Source organism: Thunnus thynnus, chromosome 3 (genome assembly GCF_963924715.1).
Source record: "Thunnus thynnus chromosome 3, fThuThy2.1, whole genome shotgun sequence".
NCBI lineage: Eukaryota > Metazoa > Chordata > Actinopteri > Scombriformes > Scombridae > Thunnus > Thunnus thynnus.
The window spans coordinates 15,682,732-15,701,658 of NC_089519.1; the positions used below are offsets into that span (position 1 = coordinate 15,682,732).

General features: G+C 36.4%; 1 protein-coding gene across 1 annotated transcript; it reads left to right on the top strand.

Annotated features, from left to right (window-relative positions):
- The first annotated feature begins 386 nt into the window (after nucleotides 1–386).
- On the top strand, nucleotides 387–4,809 carry LOC137179633 (GTPase IMAP family member 4-like). The gene is made up of 2 exons (XM_067584460.1): nucleotides 387–548; nucleotides 2,480–4,809. The coding sequence occupies exons 1-2, from the start codon at nucleotides 524–526 to the stop codon at nucleotides 3,493–3,495; spliced, it is 1,041 nt and encodes a 346-aa protein (XP_067440561.1). The 5' UTR covers nucleotides 387–523; the 3' UTR covers nucleotides 3,496–4,809.
- The last annotated feature ends 14,118 nt before the right edge of the window (nucleotides 4,810–18,927 follow it).

An 18,927-nucleotide genomic window follows, 5' to 3' on the forward strand; every position in this document is an offset into this window, starting at 1 on the left:
ATAAAAAGTTAGATAAGTACAGAACGACTCAACTTCATGTCACCTTGTTTTTCATGTTGTAACATTGTGAAGTATTTAAGATTCAAACAGTGAGAAAAATCCATACGAACAAACCTGATGGCACAGAGCTGAACAGGCTGACAGAAGAAGATTGAATGACAACTCAATTCAGGTGAACAAAATCTGAATTTCTGTACGCAGAGGAGGTGGGCTGAATACTCAAGCTAATCCTCGTTATAAAAGTTGGAAAAGCACCGGACTGACTGAACTTCATGTCAACCTGGTTTTTCATGCATTGTCTTTTTTCTTTTTCTAACATTGTGAAGTCTTTAGGACTGTAACAGTGAGGAAGGTGTACTCAAACAAACCTGATCAATCAGCACAAAGCCATGTCACTGTGATGTCTGAAATGCAGATATTTGTGGGTGTGGTTTGGTGCTTTGTAACCATCATATAAGGAGTAGTAGCAGCAGAAAGACTCACATCTTCACTTCAAAGGCACTCTGCACTCTATAACCCAAACATGGACAGGAAACACACCACCTTTGGTAAGTTATGATAATATGTATTAACGTTTCATCCACAGCGCTTTGGTGCTTTTACTCCTCTGAATATCAAATATATATATGTATACAAGGTAGAATTGAAAACATTCATTTTGTTATGTTCATATTCACAAAATCCAACTTTTTCTTGAGTGGTTGGGTATGACCACTCACGAAAAAGAAGAAATATATACAGATATACAAGACAGAACTTAAACTATTCATTCATCTTTAATTTACAGATATGGAACCTCAAAATGTATAAATAAAAAGGCATTATGAAATAAATAATCACATGACTATATGAATGGAATTATGACAACTCATTATGATGAAATGGCATTTAATCATAATGAATTGAGTTGTCGTTCAATCTTTTTCTGTCAGCCTGTTCAGCTTTGTGACATCAGGTTTGTTTGTATGGATTTTTCTCACTGTTACAATCTTAAATACTTCACAGTGTCACAACATGAAAAACAAGGGGACATGAAGTGAAGTCAGTCCTGTGCTTATCTAACTTTTTATTATAAAGAATACAGACAGTCTGATTTTGTTCACCCGTCTCTCCTTGATTTACAAGAAATGAGAATACTTCCTTTAAACTGCAGACAACACTGCACACATAAGCTCCCCCTGTTAAATGAAAAGGAACTGCATGGTTGATACTAGTCCAAATAACATTTGTTTAAAGCTGAAGTGCACGACTTTTGTCTCCCCCCTGTGGCAGTGAGAATAAAGGGGCCGCTTGGTTGTGATTGTCTGACACAAGCATGCAGCAGCTTTCATGTGCACCCAGAATGACAGGCTTGAGCAGCCAATAATGTAATCATTGCTAATTGCTACTAATTGCCCATGATGTAATACAATTTCTAAACCAATAATGTAATAACTATTTGGGCATACTGTAATAAGTTATTACATTATTGGCTGGTTGTAACATTATTAGCTGGGTTTAAAAAAAAAACATTGAAAATGTAATAACTGGTGCCGATAATGTCATTGTATACTTATATCACTTTAAGTTTTATTTATGGCTATAAAGTGTCTCACTTCCATGACACTTACCCTTACTGTTGCCTCTTTCAAATAGTTGCTCAAAAACCTGACCACACACACGCACACACACTCAGACACCTACTCTTTCTCTAGGAATCATGACTATTTATTTGTTTGTGGTACTTGATGGTCAGACTGCCTTCTTCTCCTTAACCATTTGAGTACCAAATTAAGTGCGAGCACATGTTTGCAAACACAAACGATTACTTTTATGTCATATAATATGAAATCTATATCTCTTTGAAAATGCTTGACATGAAACAAACATGTAAAAATGTCATTATGAAGTAAAAATTGACTTTTGAAAAAAGGCATTTTGAAATAAAAAATTCTATCATGGAATAAAAAGTAAAACCCATTATGAAAATAAGAGCAATTTAATAAAGTTTTTAATTTTTTGATAATTTCTAAAATATTTTCACAAATTATTGTTATATTTACATATTTCACACATATTTTTATTTTATATAAGTTATCCATGCGATTATTATTATATTATTGATTATTTATTTAACATTCATTAGATATTTTGCATTCATTTTCTTAATCAAATCTACTTCTGGCTTGTCTTCTTAAACAAATTATTTCTTTGATCATTGTAAAAATTAATAATCTCATACTATTAACTGACTATATGCTCTGGATCTACAGAGAGCTGGCACTTTAAATAATGAGTCATAACAACTATAATAAAATGAAATAATTCAATGATTCTTGTAGATTGTTGATCCAGTCCATACAGTTCTATCCATTTGATAGATCAAGACATGTTTTGCTATCACTGCAAGAGTTGTATTAAATAAAACAAATTTACACCTTGATGTTGATGAATTTTGAACTGTCTGTACGTATCTAATGCTTATCATTCTTCTACTCAGGACCCATCAGAAGAAATGACACAGAGCTGAGGATAGTGATGTTGGGGAAGACTGGCATTGGGAAGAGTGCCACTGGAAACACCATCCTGGGACGACGGTGCTTTGACTCAAAGTTCAGTGCTAAGTCTATGACTGTATACTGTTCTAAGGGTGAAGCTGTGGTGCATGGACAACAGGTTGCTGTTATCGACACCCCAGGCCTGTTTGACACCAGGTTCGGCATGGATGAAACCACTAAAGATATGAGCAAGTGCATCTCTTTTGCTGCTCCTGGACCCCATGTCTTCCTGGTGGTCATCAGGCTGGGAAGATTCACAGATGAGGAAAAGCAGACGGTGCAGAAGATTCAAGAAATCTTTGGCCAGGCTGCAGACAGATACAGCATGGTGCTCTTTACTCATGGTGATCTTCTTGAAGATACCACTATTGAGGAGTTCTTGGATGAAAGTCCAGACCTGCAGGAACTCGTAGCCAGATGTAACGGCCAGTACCATGTCTTCAATAATAAACTGAACGATGGTGCTCAGGTCATTGAGATGCTCCAGAAGATCAGAAATATAGCCCAGAAGAACGGAGGAAGCCACTACACCAATGAGATGTTCCAAGAGGCTGAGAGAGCAATCGAGGAGGAGAAACAACGCATCCTCAAAGAGAAAGAAGAAAAACTACGCAGAGAGCAAGAAGAAGTGGAGAGGAAACTACAGGAAAAATATGAAAAAGAGATGAAGAAAATTAATGACCAACTCCAGGCTGACAGAGAGAGGGAGAAGAAAGAGAGAGAGGAGGAGAGGAAGAGGGAGAAGGAGGAGATGAGTGAGGAGAGGAAGAGAGAGAGGGAGGAGAGAGAGGCTGAGAGAAAGAGAGAGAGAGAGGAGAAAGAAAGGGAGATGGATAGACTAAAGGAACATCATGAAAGACAAGTTAAAGAGGAAAGAGAAAGATTGAGGGAAAGCTATGAAAGGTCAGCTAGACGTCAAGCTGAAACAAGTAATCCATTTTCTTGCATAATCCTTTAATCAGTTCAGTGGAATCATCATGTTCATTGTTCATTAACTCAGCGGAGTCAGAGAAGTTGTGAATTTCAGAGAAGTGCAATTTCAATTTAATCATAAAATGTAGTTTATTATTAGTTTAATAATATATAATTGGCATATTCAAAACCTTCTCTTCCAACTCCTAATAATTACTTCTTCTACGATATGTTCATGAAACTCATTACATTAACTTTTTCACCTGTCTTTCAACATGGCCAAATGGGAGTTCTATCATCTGTTAGACAAAACTGTATTTCTTTATTTCTTTGTGATGCACGTGTCAAGGTTACACATATTTTATGCTTGAAAATGTACTTGTTTGGTCTGCCTCTAAGACAGTAGCTGTGTTTTAGCTGTGTGCGAATTTTAAGCAAACTTCTGAAATGTCGCAAAAATAAAAAGAAAAAAAGAAAAGAAAATGCGAATTAGGTGCGTTTCCATCATCTGGTTTGGAGCTAATAAACTACGCTACACAAAGCATAGTTTCATAAGAAGTTGGCAGTATAGGCTATGTAAAGCATTGCTATAATAAACAGAGTAGAAGAAGTAGAGGTTGCGAACCAGAAATAAAACCAGTCGCCTTGACCATCTATGAGAGAAAAATGGAGAGAAATCTTCAGGAATTTGTTTTTGTTTGGGCAAGTTGTAATTGTTCTTTCATGCCGGCTAGAATTGGCCATGTTTTCATGCAAATTCATACGAATATCTGGGGAGATGTTGACAGCGGAAACAGCTGATCAGTCATGTTGGCTTCATCAGAACTTATTAAGTAAAGGTGTTTCCATCTCCTATTTAGCACATTAACGCTTTTTCAAAAAAGGCAAAAACCACCTCAAGTGAGTGTAAAAACTTTGCGAAACTGAGGGAGTTTTTTCAGATTTTTTGGTGTTGCTCTTGTAAATGAATGTTCCCACAGCTAAAAACAAACAAACAAGCCAATCAGAGGATTGGACCTAGGGATGGGGTTTGATAGAATTTTAGTAAATTTGAATCCCGTATCGAATCCACTTATCAAATCTTATTATGTTAACCTTTCAGCAATTCCACCAGCTTAGGTGTGTGATCATTAAAGTGAATTGAATTAAATTGAATGTGCAAGTAAAAAGGCTCAACGACTCAAAGATGTCGAATTAACATTTGCTGGCAGAAACACCACAGTTTTTAGTGCTTGCCTAATTCATGTTCACAGTGTAGCAACAACCTGAAGGTAAGATGAGCGTTAAATGTATCTGACACATCCTGTATGTATGCATGTATTCTTGTCCTGATTCAGAACTATTAAACTGATCATATTAAAATGTTGATATGAATCAAAGTTTAACTGTGAGATTCTTAAATTGATGTGGGGTGATCAGCTAGGGGTTGCTACTCTGTTGGTCCCTGTTGAACTACGGAACACACATGGTTCACTTGTGGCTGTACAGTGGTGTTACAGAGTGATGTGTCTTCAGCTGACTACAGACAGCAGCAGAGAGCACATTCACCAGAGAACAGATAAACTTTTCACTTTAGTCTTAGCATTAACCTTAATTTACTACAGCTGATCTAGCCTGCTGCCACTGTTTGTTATTTAAAGCAGCAACAGCGAAAGCAGCATCACTGAAAAATCATTTTGAATGAAGATCTGAGTAGGATGGAAACGTCCTGATTAAATTTGCTGGCTTGGAGTAAGTGTGAAGTAGTTTTTTCATTGACTTGCTTTTTGTCCCCTAAAGGGCGGTGAGTCCCCACAAGTGACTTTGTAAACAGATTTGTGTTCTCACAACATGAGTAATACTTGGTACATATGCACACACACACACACACACACACACACACACACACACACCCCTTAGCCTAGTGCTCTCATTTAATCAACCACATTCAATCACCCCCATCAACAGGTAAGTGGATGTAACAAAACAGCGCATTGGAGAGTCTGTTCTAAAGCATCAGCTTTGTCATGAAGAGGGCATGTCTGACACTGAAATGCAGGAAAGAAATCACTGAGCACATCACTAACTGCATTTCTCACTGCTTGTGTTTGGCACAATGTTAGAGGATGTTGGGCCGTTGTGGCAGCCCAGTTTGCTAAATACATAAATATTTCTTCCACATATGATTTTAATTTACCTGTTTGATCGAGCACCCTTAGAAGATGTGTACAACATAAGCCCTGTCTGATTCCCACTGCTATGCAGAGCAGAGGCTGTATATAAATGTACCTAAAGAGCAGAGGCTGTATATAAATGTACCTAAAGAGCAGAGTCTTCAATAATAAACAGAAGGATGGTGCTCAGGTCATCGAGCTGCTCCAGAAAATCAGAAATATAGTCCAGAAGAATGGAGGAAGCCACTACACCAACGAGATGTTCCAAGAGGCCGAGAGGGCGATCGAGGAGGAGAAACAACGCATCCTCAAAGAGAAAGAAGAACAAATACGCAGAGAACAAGAGGAACTGGAGAGGAAACTACAGGAAAAATATGAAAAACAGCTGAGGAAAATGAATGCCCAACTCCAGGCTGACAGAGAGAGGGAGAGAAGAGAGAGAGAGAGGAGGAGAGGAAGAGAGAGAAGGAGGAGATGAATGAGGAGAGGAAGAGAGAGGGGGAGGAGAGAGAGGCAGAGAGAAAGAGAGAGAGAGAGGAGAAAGAAAGGGAGATGGAAAGACTAAAGGAACAGCATGAAAGAAACGTAATAGAGGAAATGAAAAAGTTGCAGAACAGGCATGAGAATGAGGCCAGAGAGGAAGCTGAGGAGTTTAATCCACTATATCCTCTGGTAAAAGCTGGTGAACTTGTGGTTGATGCTGGAAAAAAGATAGTTGGAGGAGTTAAACAACTGGGCAAGGCAATTGGGTGCTCAAATTTTGAGTGGTCCCATATTCAAATATTTCATCTAGAGAGGAACTCTCCAGAAGCCCCTACACACTCATTTATCTAAATGACTGATTAAGCTCATTGTATTTGTTGAGGTAGAGCTCTACTATAGATTAGTAAGGCTGAGTCTCTCATCATATCATGGTTCTCACCTCTTCTTTCTCTCTTCACATTTACTTTTGAAAATCGCCTTAAGAGATATTTAGTGTAGGTTAACATTTGACAGTATTAAATGCTGTCATTTAAGTGTCTTTACAGTTATATTGTCATTTAACCACTGCACTTGTCAATTTGTGTTCTGCTGAGATAGAAAAAAGTTCTCACGCTCCTCTGATGGATGATTACTTTTGATGTGCTGCCACCTAGTGGGCGTAGAATTAATATTTCCATCAGAATCTATTCATTTCTTCTCTGTGGTTTACTTGTTAGCATTATAACTTGTCTTTGATTTAGTTTTAGTTTTGTTTGTCATCACAGCATTTATTTCATGGATTATGTTTATGATTTATGCCACTCAAGAACAAAGATGTGATTCTGTGTCAACTGAACTAGAAATAAAGGTGTGATATTAAGACTAAACCTAATAAAAGGCTGAAGTCTGACTGTTCAATCAAGAGTTCAAAGGTCACGTTTAATGTTTTTTCAGGAATTTACATTGAACTAGATTTGGATACCCTGAAACAGTCTAATTCACTTTTAATGGCTGAAGAGCAGGAAATAATAAACATAATCTATCTAATCTACGCTGTAAGACCGAACAGTATAGGCTTGTTAAAGAAGGGTTGTATTAACTCAAAAATTTAAAACAGCTAATTCACGGCAAACTGTTTGAGTTATTTGTAAACATTTCTAATTTTAAGTGTACAGCCCTTAACCACTTTAATGATTATGATGTACTGTACTCAAATCATTTGACTGCAATCGTTTAATCCGCGTGACGTCATGCACATGTGTACGTACTTCTTCGCCAAACTGGAAATGTCCGCCATGACTACTGCTGGCTCTGGGAAAGGAATATGTTAAAAAGTTTTTTGCTTGTGAGTAAATTCGCTATATTTTTAAGCTGAAGCAGTGAAAGAAAGTGAGACCTTTTTTTCCTCCGGTTAACTTGCTGTGGGACAGCCGGTGAAGATATTCTAAGAGAAACGTGCTGTGGCAGCAAGTTTCTCCACCTGATCAGCTATCTTTTGCTACCGTGCTGGCTGCACTGACCGCCATCATACTGATGTTTTCCCTGGTTGCCCTAATCTGGTGAGTTATTGTTGTAATAAATCTTTGGACCTCAGTTGAAAAAAGTTCCAGATCAGCTCAAGAAAAAACTTCTCCTTGGTGTCCAAAAAGAAACATCAGGAGTCAGAGTTCTGAGCGGCAAAATGTTCTTTAATGCAGGCAAAAAAGGAGAGCAGTTTACAGTGCACACAAGGTTCACCAAACTCAGTCTGAGTCATAATGGCCAGTGCCCCTTCTTTTATACTGTTGGCCAATTACACCATTAGAAACTCTTTACATCAGCTGTTGTAAGGCTGAAATCCTAAAAATAGGCCTGGACATGTTTGGGCATGTTCTGTTCACCCAGACCTGTTCAGACATATCTCCTTTAATTTTTTAAGATGTTCAGGTTTATTTTACACCATTATTTCTAAATTCCCCTCTGGCTTTATTTTTTAAAGTTATTCTTGCCAATTTTTCACCCTTATTTCTTGATTCTTTCTTAAGGTTATTTTTTAAAAAAATACTAAAGTTTAATACAGACATGCTTACAATTTCATCAGTGCCCTGCGTGTGATTTTCTTTAACATATTATGTGCCCTTTCATTGATTACAAGGTTCTGTGAAGTGCACATATATTATGATTGATCATGCTTCATACTGATAATAATTCAACATACTTTGGATAACATCAATAACCATCATTTGCTTTGCAGTTTGATTCCCACAAGTCTCTGAAATTACACCACATTATCATGGATGTATTGTAAGAGCTCTTGTAATACATCCATGTGAGTTATTTGTTGGTTAGATCCATGTTTTGTTGTATTTAATTTACGTAATGTTAGTAAGATTTAGTGTGTCAGTTTAGAGTTGTTTTATGCATTTGAAAAAAATAATTTGTGTTAATCACATCTGCCTAATTAAAAGTGATTGAAAAGTAGAAACCAGCAACGTTAACGTTATCGTTAATTTTTTGTGCACAGTTTGTGTTGCATTAATCGTGCTTTTAAAGTTTTCTGGTTCTTTTTGAGCCACATTTTTAATCGGCATTCGGCACGCATGTTTGGGCATGTTTCAGTGAAGGCAATGGTTTGCATTGAAGTTTTACCTTAATGTAATGCAATTACACTGTACTACATGTCATGTGTTTTTGAAAGGCGAGTTAATGTAAAATGTTGGCTCCTAATTTGTGTGTGAAATAACCCCGTCACGGTCACGGCCAGGGCCCAGTGGCCTGGGTCTGTGCGCGGTAACCTGACTTCCAAAGATTAGAAGTGTTGCTGATGATAAGTAAAAAGAAAAACACCCAAGGTCCTTATCTGCCTACTAAACCTAAGAGCTAGTATAGGCTTTTGTTTCTTTTATTTTTTGGTGATAAAAGGACTGTTTTGAAGATTTCTATTTTTTTCTATGGATAAATAAGGATTTTTACTCAGCCAAAGTTAAAATGCGTTAAGTAGCCTGTTACATTGTTTGAACAATTACACCCAGCAAAGCCTTTGTTACAATGTCATGTAATTTCTGTAATGTAAGGTAACTGATACATGTTGAATGCTTCTCTGATATTTTACTCTGGTTTTGTAAAAAGATTGCAACCTATCTAACTTTGCAATCTCCCCTCTCTTTAGGCTGAGACTGAAACAACTGGCTGATATACTGATTCTTCAATCTGGTATCCATAATACTCCTCTCATAACTGTTTTCACTCTATATGTTAGAATTGTAAATAGAATTCTGGCTATTTGTTTAATTTGGTAATTTTGGTTTTCCAATGGCTTGGAAGTGCAAACTCTGACCGGCATGCCCCTCGTCTTCAGAGCTTGTTCAGGAGAAAAGCTGCACACACAGGAAAAGTAGCTGAAGTCCTTAGTCAGATCTTCAGGATTTATGACCTCAAGGTAAGTTGGTTAAGCTTCTTGGAGCATGATAATGATGTTACAGTAGATTTTGGTTTATCTTTATCTTTTATCTAAGAATTTTGGTAAGGCTATTTGTTTTAATATAGTGTTGTGTGGCTATGCTGTTAACCAGCCATAGTAAGGCAAGAATATGTTCTTGCTCCCAAGGAACAAGTTGATGTCCATGTTAAACGTGCTGCTGTCCTCTGTGCTCCCTGCATATCTGCATATCTACATGAGGATGACTCTGGATTTCTGAAGCAATGGGATGTAAGTCAGTATATTATTGGTCAAAGAGTTAAATTTTTTTGTTAATCCAATCCAGTGAATCACTTTTTTGTGATTATGAGTTTGAATATTACCATTAAAATTGTAGTCATCATAGAGTATAGAATGGACACAAATCAGAGAACAAGCACGTGTTGAATATGCTGTCCACTTATGGATGTCTTTGAAATACAGCTCTTTCTGCAGTCTACCATAAATTCTCAAATGATGACCAAAGTCTTCATTTGGGAAAGGCTTTTTTTTAAGAGATAGGCCTTCATTTTCAATTTCTCTTGTTCTCTATTTGATACAAAATCAACACTTTCTCAATGTTGATCTGCTTAAAGAAAAGGAAAAAAAAGAAACCGAGAGCAGCAAAGTGGTGAGTGTAACAAGAATTAGTGCTGTGGAAATGGGCATTATATTAAATTTACTACGTGAGGTGTTGAAGTTGGCTACAGGTAATTCCAACTCCCTCAGTGTGTTTTCACCTGGCCTTTATCAGCAACCTGCCTTTACTTGTTCATGCTGACCTGGCCCCTGGGTATTATTTTAGACTTGGCGATTATTTGAAGTTGGCTTTGACAATTTACAGTCACTCAACAGCCCACCCATTATGGAAAAATTTAAATGCCCCAATACTAAATGAGAAGAAATGAAACCAAACAAGACTAGGTCAAATCCTGGTATATGGCTGGACTGTGTAGAGGGATTTTAATTTGAAACAACAGATACAGGAAATGGCGACACACGGCAAGGCAAGTGATTGGCTGACCAATGGTGTAACTTCATCACTCAGTCACTGACATTAGTGTTTATAGAACTTGTCCCTGTGGTTCAGCCAGAAATACAATACAACAACAACAATGGTATAATGGTATATGCATTTCCTTTTGTGTATGCATTTACTGTGTCATAGTTAAATATATAACATAGTTTTAATGAAAATAATTTAGCTTTTTGTCTCTAATAACTGAATTAACTGTTTTATTTTAAAAGCTTCCTGTACCTCCTCATGAAAACGTAATGATGCTTTGTCTTTAGTATTGGGAGCTCTATGCTGCTCTCTGCTGGGCAACACTGAAATGCAGTAATCATCTTCGATTTGATTTCTGTATTGTGATTTCATTTAAAGGTGGTATGGAAAATTTATGTCACAATGAAAAACAATTCATTCAGTTATTAAAGAGAAAGTGCAATATAATTGTAATTTAACATATGTTTTAATTTAATTATGACACAGTGCATGCATACATAAATAGGAAAAACAACACATTTAATGTAATTTCATTGTTTGATTTGTTTCAATTTAGTTTAAAATTTTCCATATGCAATAAATCCTACTTTAATTAAGGTCATGTTTTTCTTGAGGGGTTAGGGTTACGATCATAGTATACATTCCAAGATTTGTAGGGCTGGAATGAGGTATAATAAATATCTGGACAACATTAATTGTCTGTTTTCATTTTATTAATCAAAAACAATGCCTCCACTGTGTGAATGAATGGAAATCCACATCTTGTACAGAACAATTCATAATAAATACCATTCAAAATTTCCATATTACATGGGTGTTGATAAGATAAATTAGTAACTGATTCTTGTCCAATGTTTGGCTTGAATCATTCATACTCTCTAAAATATACAATTTCATGATCTATTCCAAGCTTCAGTTGGTTAAAAAAAATAAAAAAATCAATCAAATTTCAATAGTAAAATGATGTGCTAGACCTGTAGCCATAACCACAAGTTCTGAGCAGTATGCTATTTCTCACTGTTGTCACTAGGACTATAGACTCAAGTGTAAGTAAGTTAAATCTATAGCTACACGAAAATAAACAGGGTTTTCTTGTTGCTGTGATGTAATGGAAAACATTGAATAAATTCCATACTGCAATCTTTTTTGTAATGCTGAAATTCTGCACTTGAAGCAACAATGGTAATATTACCAAATTTGAGCTTGATCTTAATAAATGCTATAGTTACTGTGCCATGTGTGAACAAAATGTACACTTGCACATATTAATTGAAACCACTGAATCAAATCACATTTTTGTATTGTAATTCATTGTTTTGACTGCTATTTGTCTTCTGATAGGCCATTGATGCATTTTTCAGCAAGCAGCCTTTGGAAATAGCTGAGGCAGTCCAGGGTCAAAGGTAACCTTTCAGTTCTTATCTGCAGGTGGCGTAGTCTGACGAACCAAACATTGGCGATGTACCAATTGGGCTCCTCTTGATCAGTGCCAATTCAACAGATGCCATGTTCTTCTGCCCAGAGAGGACTGTGGTCCTGCTTGAGGGTAACATAGTTATTGATTTACCCACATTTGCTGACGCATTTGTCATGCTTTTTGCACTGATTTATGCGCTGCATCTAAGTTACTCTGCCAATACAATTGACTTTACCCAGAAAGTCTTATTGGGCCCAGAGGATGGGAAGCTGAGGGTGTTGAACCTTAAAAATGACCTTTTGGCAGTGGAGTAATCTCAAGTGTATGGACAAACAGGTTGCTCCTTAACTTGAGATCTCTTTCATGTACACTTGCACCACAGTCATTTTTTTGCACAGAGAAATGAAAGGAGTTTCTTCTGTTTTGGAAACATCTTAGAGATGTGTTTTGAAAGTATTATTTTTCTTCAATTTTGAATGTGTTATTGTTCAAAAGTAATTTTGATGTAGTGTTTGTAGTATATGAATGTGTAAACCAGAAATGGCTACAGCAGTACACACAGTATGGTGAACATTTTATATGAACATTTAGTATGCACATTTTGCCATACTGTTTGCCATTTCTGTGATATGTCACTATAGGAAATGTGGTAAATCAATGAACAAAACTGTTTATGGCAATATTGGATTTTTATGACTTTAGCATCAAGTGATGAAGTACCTTGACTTTGTAAGTTATTCCAATTGCTGAATTACCCAAACACAGATATTCCTGTCTGGTTATTTTATCCATAAACAGTTTTTTAATTGATTTTTCCAGAAAAATCAATTGGTAAATGGTAAGATTGGTATTGGTAAGATCACATACCATGCGTTCAAATAGAGTAACTTATGTTTAAATCATCTGTGTTAACCTGTTTTTAATGTTTACTCAAAATATGTTTGTCTTTTTGAGTCAAAGCTACTTAATACAATTTATGTAATCTGTTTCAAAAAATGTGTTAAGTTCCTTAAAATGGAATTTTGAGTTAATATTAAGTGAAATATTTAAGTATAGGGAGGATTGTACAGCTTTGTTGAACTTAAACAAATTAAGTTAACATAAAGTGAACATTGCCTTACTGAGAAATGAAATGTTTTCTGTTAAAGTAACAAAAAAATTACAGTTAGTTATACTTGATTTTCATTAGTACTCTGAAAACAAAATACTGAGTAAAAATAACATAATTAAGAATGTTTGTGTAACTTAGAAAATTGAGTATGTGTCACTTGAAATTACCTAGTAAAACTACTTGAACTAGTATGTTTCTTTAACTTACAAAATGGAGCAAATATCACTTAAAATTTTCAATGTAGTTCAGTTGCTCAGATGTTCAGTTTCAACAAATCTTTTGAGTTAGATTAACTTATCAGATTTTACAGTGTAATAAAATATATATTTTCAAAAGCAGCTTTTTTCACTTACAACTTCTGTGCAGGGAGAATTAAAGTGTCAAAATGTTTGTGGATACACATGCATTTTATGGGTCTGTGGCCCAGTATTAAAAATGTCTCTTTCTCCCCTTTTTACTGTTCCTACTGTTCATTCTGACATTGATACACTATATGAAATTTTATTGTATTGTATTTTTGTCTAATATATCAGAGACAGTGATTTAGAACTGTGATTAATCCATCACTCATAATGACACAAGCTTTTACATTAAGTTTTGCAGATGTTGCAAGAATATGGCAAGAAGCTAAATTTGGGAAAAAGCAAAGGTCACACAGACACAGGACCCTTTATGTTGGCTTTTCCATTCATTTGTCACCTGTCTGTATGTACAGCATGTTTGTGTGTGGCTTAAACTTAACATTAGTCAACAATTAGGTATTTATTCATCAACATTGTAACACTTGTAACAGTGATCAAGTAAAGGCGTGTGTCAGTGTCTCTGGTCTCTAGAATATCAGAAATTAATTATGGGGGGTAAATTGAGCCATTAACTCAACTTGCTCCAACATCACTGGCATGTTTTAATGAAAGCACACTGAAGCAGAAAACCACCCAGCACATTGTACGAAATACTTGACAAACAGCCTCAACAGGAGATTCTCACTGTGTAGTGCTATATTAATCTACACTGCAGTTATGACACAGCACAGCAGAGAACAAGCACTCACTGAAGTTCAATTGTCGTTGAAAGTAACAATGAAAGTTGCAACTGTTGGCATGAAAACATCTGTGTGTTTGCATGTAAATATTCCTTCATCCCTTTTCAGTTTTGGTTATTGTATGTATAACTGATAACAGCAATGTATTTATTTAATTAAAAATTTTGTCTTTGACACAACATAATATAGAAAGAGAAGTGTAAATATGATATCTGTACATTCCCATTTAGACTGTAAAAATCCCTGCTTTAACTGAACTGGTCAGGATTCAGTTTCAGTCTCATTGGGATGTCCACAATGAAATGATTATGGGTGTGGTTTACTAAACTGGTAAAGGTACCCTCCAAGATTTATGGTACCCAGTGGTGCCCTCAAATCCTAAAATCTCCTCTCAGCTCACTGTTAATATTATAAAACCTAATTATGAAAACATTACCATTCATACAGGTATGTCAGGTTAGCCTTGTTTACAACTCCTCACATCAAAAACGAAGGCTCAGGGCTGAGCAAATGGAGTGTGTGGGGACTAGAAAAGCCAGAGGAGTGCATTTCAAGATAAAAAGACAAAAGCAATCACAGGCTGAGGTGATTGAGACAAAAAGGGGAAGAAGAGAAGCGTTCCAAACATGAAGGTATGTATTTTCTGAAGTTTTGTTTTTAGTCCGTTGACATATCAGGGTTAGAAAGGGGGTTTAGTGGAAACTCTGAGTTTGTTAACCTTGAGATGAGGGAAACTCTGGGTTTTAAGTCCCAGAAAGAGAGCCAACTTAAACTCTGGGTCAGTTACCATGGTAACTGACTCTGTGAACCTAACCTGCTCACTGGCAGGTTTTCTTCAACAAACCCTGAGTTTCTCTCTGTCTCCTCCCTCTTTCAGAATTTTATTTCTTCATTCATTCAGTTCGTATCAAAGCAGGTCTCAAAGCACCAAAAATTTACCGTCTGTCAGAATCAAAGTCCTGGTTGGATATTAGTGTGTTGCTCAAGGACTTTCTAAAATTACTACTTTTATGCACATCAGTCATTTCATTGAACAGTGCCTTTTTGCCTTCACATTCACATATTACACAGCGTGCATTCACCCTCAGCTCAGAGTAAAACCTCTGCATGTCCTTCTTTTTGTGAGTGGAAGTTCTTTTTTTTTTTTATAACACTGTGACTCTGTGCACACCAGACAGCTGTCAGTTTGTAGAGCAGCTCCTGTACTGAAATGTTAGTTGCAAATAATGTGTATCTCTAAATTAAAAAAATCGTTTTGAAGCTTTAGACATGTAGGATCAATGAATAATTATCTCTACCAGTCATGATGTGATTGGTTATTTAAGTTAAACCATCCAAGAGATTTAGTGGGGAAATCTGTTTGTGGTGGAACTACTCATTAAAGGGTTAGGGTTACAAGGTGAATAGTTTTGGTCCAAGTACAGAGCCTTGTGAAACTCTGTGGCTAACTTTTGCCTTCATGGAGGATTCATCATTAACATGCGCAAACTGAAATTGATCTGATATATATAGGACATATAGGACATAAACCAGCTTAATGCAGTTCCTTTAATGCCAATTAAATGTTCCAGTCTCTGAAATAGGATTTGATGGTCAATTGTGTTGAATGCGGCACTAAGATATAATGGGACAAGTATGGAGACAAATCTTTTGTCCAAGGCAGTTGGGAGGTTCTTTGTGACCTATATTTTATATTATCATTTTATTTCTTAATGACCTTTTCCCAGTTACTTTTAATAAATGCAATTTTACATCACCACTACTTACAGTAGTCAAGTCTACTGAAAATAAATGCGTGGACAAGGTCCTCCTTTAATCCTTTAGTAGTAGTATTAGTCCTTTGATTCTTATATATTCTATAAGATATATTCTGCAGGTGATAGTAGGCTGACTTTATAATTGTCTTAATGTGGCTGTTGAAATTCAGGTCTGAGTCTATGACTACACCAAGATTTCTGGCTTGGTTTGTAGTTTTTAACATTATTGATTGAAGCTGAGTGCTGACTTTTAAACGTTCTTCCTTGGCTCCAAAAACAATTACTTCAGTTTTGTCTTTGTTCAACTGAAGAAAATTCTGGCACATCCAATCATTGATTTGTTCAATGCACTTACTCAGTGCTTGTATAGGACCATAGTCCCCTGGTGATATGGTTACGTAAATTTGTGTGTCATCAGCATAACTGTGGTAGCATATTTTGTTGTTTTCCATAATCTGAGCTAGTGGGAGCATGTAGATGTTGAACAGAAGAGGCCCCAGAATGGAGCCTTGGAGAACTCCGCATTTTTGTGCCCTCAGATGTGTACCTATAGACACAAAGTAGTCCCTGTCCTTTAAGTAAGATTCAAACCAGTTTAGAAAATCATTTTTCCAGTCTGTCCAGTAATATGCTGTGGTCGACCGTGTCAAATGCGGCACTGATGTCCAGTAATACTAATAGTGTAATTCTGCCACTGTCAGTGTTTAAGTGTATGTCATTGAAGACTTTTAGCAAGAGCAGTCTCAGTGCTGTGGTGTGGTCAAAATCCTGACTGGAAGGCATCAAAACAGTTGTTTAGTGCCACAAAGTTGTTCAGCTGTTGAAAAACAGCTTTTTCAATGATCTTGCTTAAAAACTGGGGGTTTGATATGGGCCTATAGTTGCTCATTAGTGAAGTGTCTAGAGTGTTTTTTTTTAAGAGTGGCTTGATGACAGCAGTTTTCAGGGCCTGTGGGAAGACACCTGAGAGAGGAGATGTGTTGACAATCTGTAGAGGATCTGAGGCCATGCAATTTGAAACAATTTTGAAAAAGCCTGTAGGCAGAATATCAAGGCAGTAAGAGGAGGATTTCAGATGTTGTATAATGTCCTCCAGGTTTTTATGGTTGATTGGATGGAGTTGTGTCATACTACTTAAATTGATTTTAAGTGGACACAAGGACAATGCATATCCTGCACCTGATATGGATGCACTGACTACTTGTCTAATTTTCTGAATTTTGTCAGTGAAGAATGAAGCAAATTCATTGCAAACCTTGGTGGGGCTACTGTCAGGGGCTACTGACACAGGAGGATCTATTAGCCTGTCGACAGTAGCAAATAAGGCATGTGCATTATTATTATTTTTGGCAATGATGGATGGCATATGGATTGTCAATATAGTAGCATTTATTGATTGATTCATAAGCAAATATATCTTATCGATTCAACAAACAATGTTCCTTGCTTGCCTCTCTTCCCCTCTCACACACACAAACACTTGCACTGTTCTCCTCTTATTTGCAATGTCTAGGTCATAATTTCTCTGCAGAAAGATATACTGTACTCCAATATTTAACTGTGATCAGGTGAATTTAATACTAAAAACTGACAATGGATATTTGACCAGAGACGATGAGCTTAATTATGTGTCTACTTGCCAACTTGAGCAACTTAAGAAAAACTGTAGGCCTACTGTGTGTCAACTATATATAAGCAATGTCAGCTCCCAAAGCGCAACACTAGTTGATTCAAACTTTTCTTTTTCTTCCCAATAGCGTCTAAAAATACACTATATCAAACAGAGATCCAACCCTGGGTTTAATCTGTCAATTAAGAAGATGATAAAACTGAGGCTTTGGCCAAGTTCAAAGTTAGCTTCAGACACTCAAGGTGTCATGTATTTATAGATACCTCATGTCACGTCTATAACGCATTCACTAGATAGCATGTGATTCATAATACACCTATACTGTGACACATACTGCAACATCTTTTAAAATGTGGTCTTTGATACAAAAATGTTTAAATTAACACTATATAGGAAATATAATATCACTTTCTTCAGATCACATTTGAAGCTACAAACAGACCACATGAGATGACAGCATATGCATGCTCTTGTGCTGCTGTTTGCATTACTTTTTTTAGCACACAGGAAACCAAGAAGGTTCCAGCTGCTCTTGCTTGCAGGCCTGGCACAAACCCCACACCCAGGTGAAAGAAAAAAAAACAAAAAAACAGTTTTATCTAATAACTGTTGCCAAAGAAATTAATTGAAAAGTGCATGGCTGTAGGAAAACAGATTACATTCAACTGAAAGATGTTTAACATATCTATGGTAAAGTTGTAAAATGAAATCATTAAATACAGCAAAATGAAACATTTTCAGAAATAATACCAGCCCAACAAGGTATAGATAAGCGAGAGGGTATAAAAATAATGTTGGTACATAAAACATTTATTAATAACTTGGCTGAGAAAGTGTAATAGATACTTTAACTTACTGAAAGATAGACCAGAGTGACTGGAAGAAGACTATTCAAGGCAGATCTCATTGTTGCTGTTAAAGGAAATGAATGATGATGTGTATGAGAGTCGCATCTTCAAGTTGTTAGTGCCAGTTATTGTATATTAACCCTAACCCTAATTAACCCTACTAACCCTATTTACCGAGCCAGAGAAGAGGATGACTTGAAGTTTTAACTTCATGGAGAGAAGCTTAGAGAGCTGAAAGAGAGGAGTCTGATTTTACTGACTGGAGAGAGTTGTTTGTGATTCATGAATGTGATAAATAAAAAAAAAACATGGAGTCTATGACACTGAAGTTAGCTTCTGATTTGGAACTTCCGATTCCGGGATTAAGGGGTAAATTGAGGGAAACATAAATAATGATACTTAGCAGCTGCTCCTCAGTTTCTGCAACACTTACTTTTGTGAAAAAGTGTTAGACATTGTAGCAAATGCATTAACGCTGTTTAAACCCACTTTCAGATTTTTTTTTTTTGCTTGTGGAAACAGAAAAATTCACTGATATTTCTTAATCCAGACTGCATCAGATCAGGTCCACATCAAAAACCACTATACTTGGACTTGTCAAATCTGAACTAGATTA

What these genes read in the sequence shown, in the direction of transcription:
- LOC137179633 (XM_067584460.1), top strand. Translation starts at nt 524, where the DNA reads ATGGACAGGAAACACACCACCTTTG. An exon ending in CAGGAAACACACCACCTTTG is followed by an intron (nt 549 to 2,479) that starts GTAAGTTATGAT and finishes TCTTCTACTCAG; the next exon opens with GACCCATCAGAAGAAATGAC.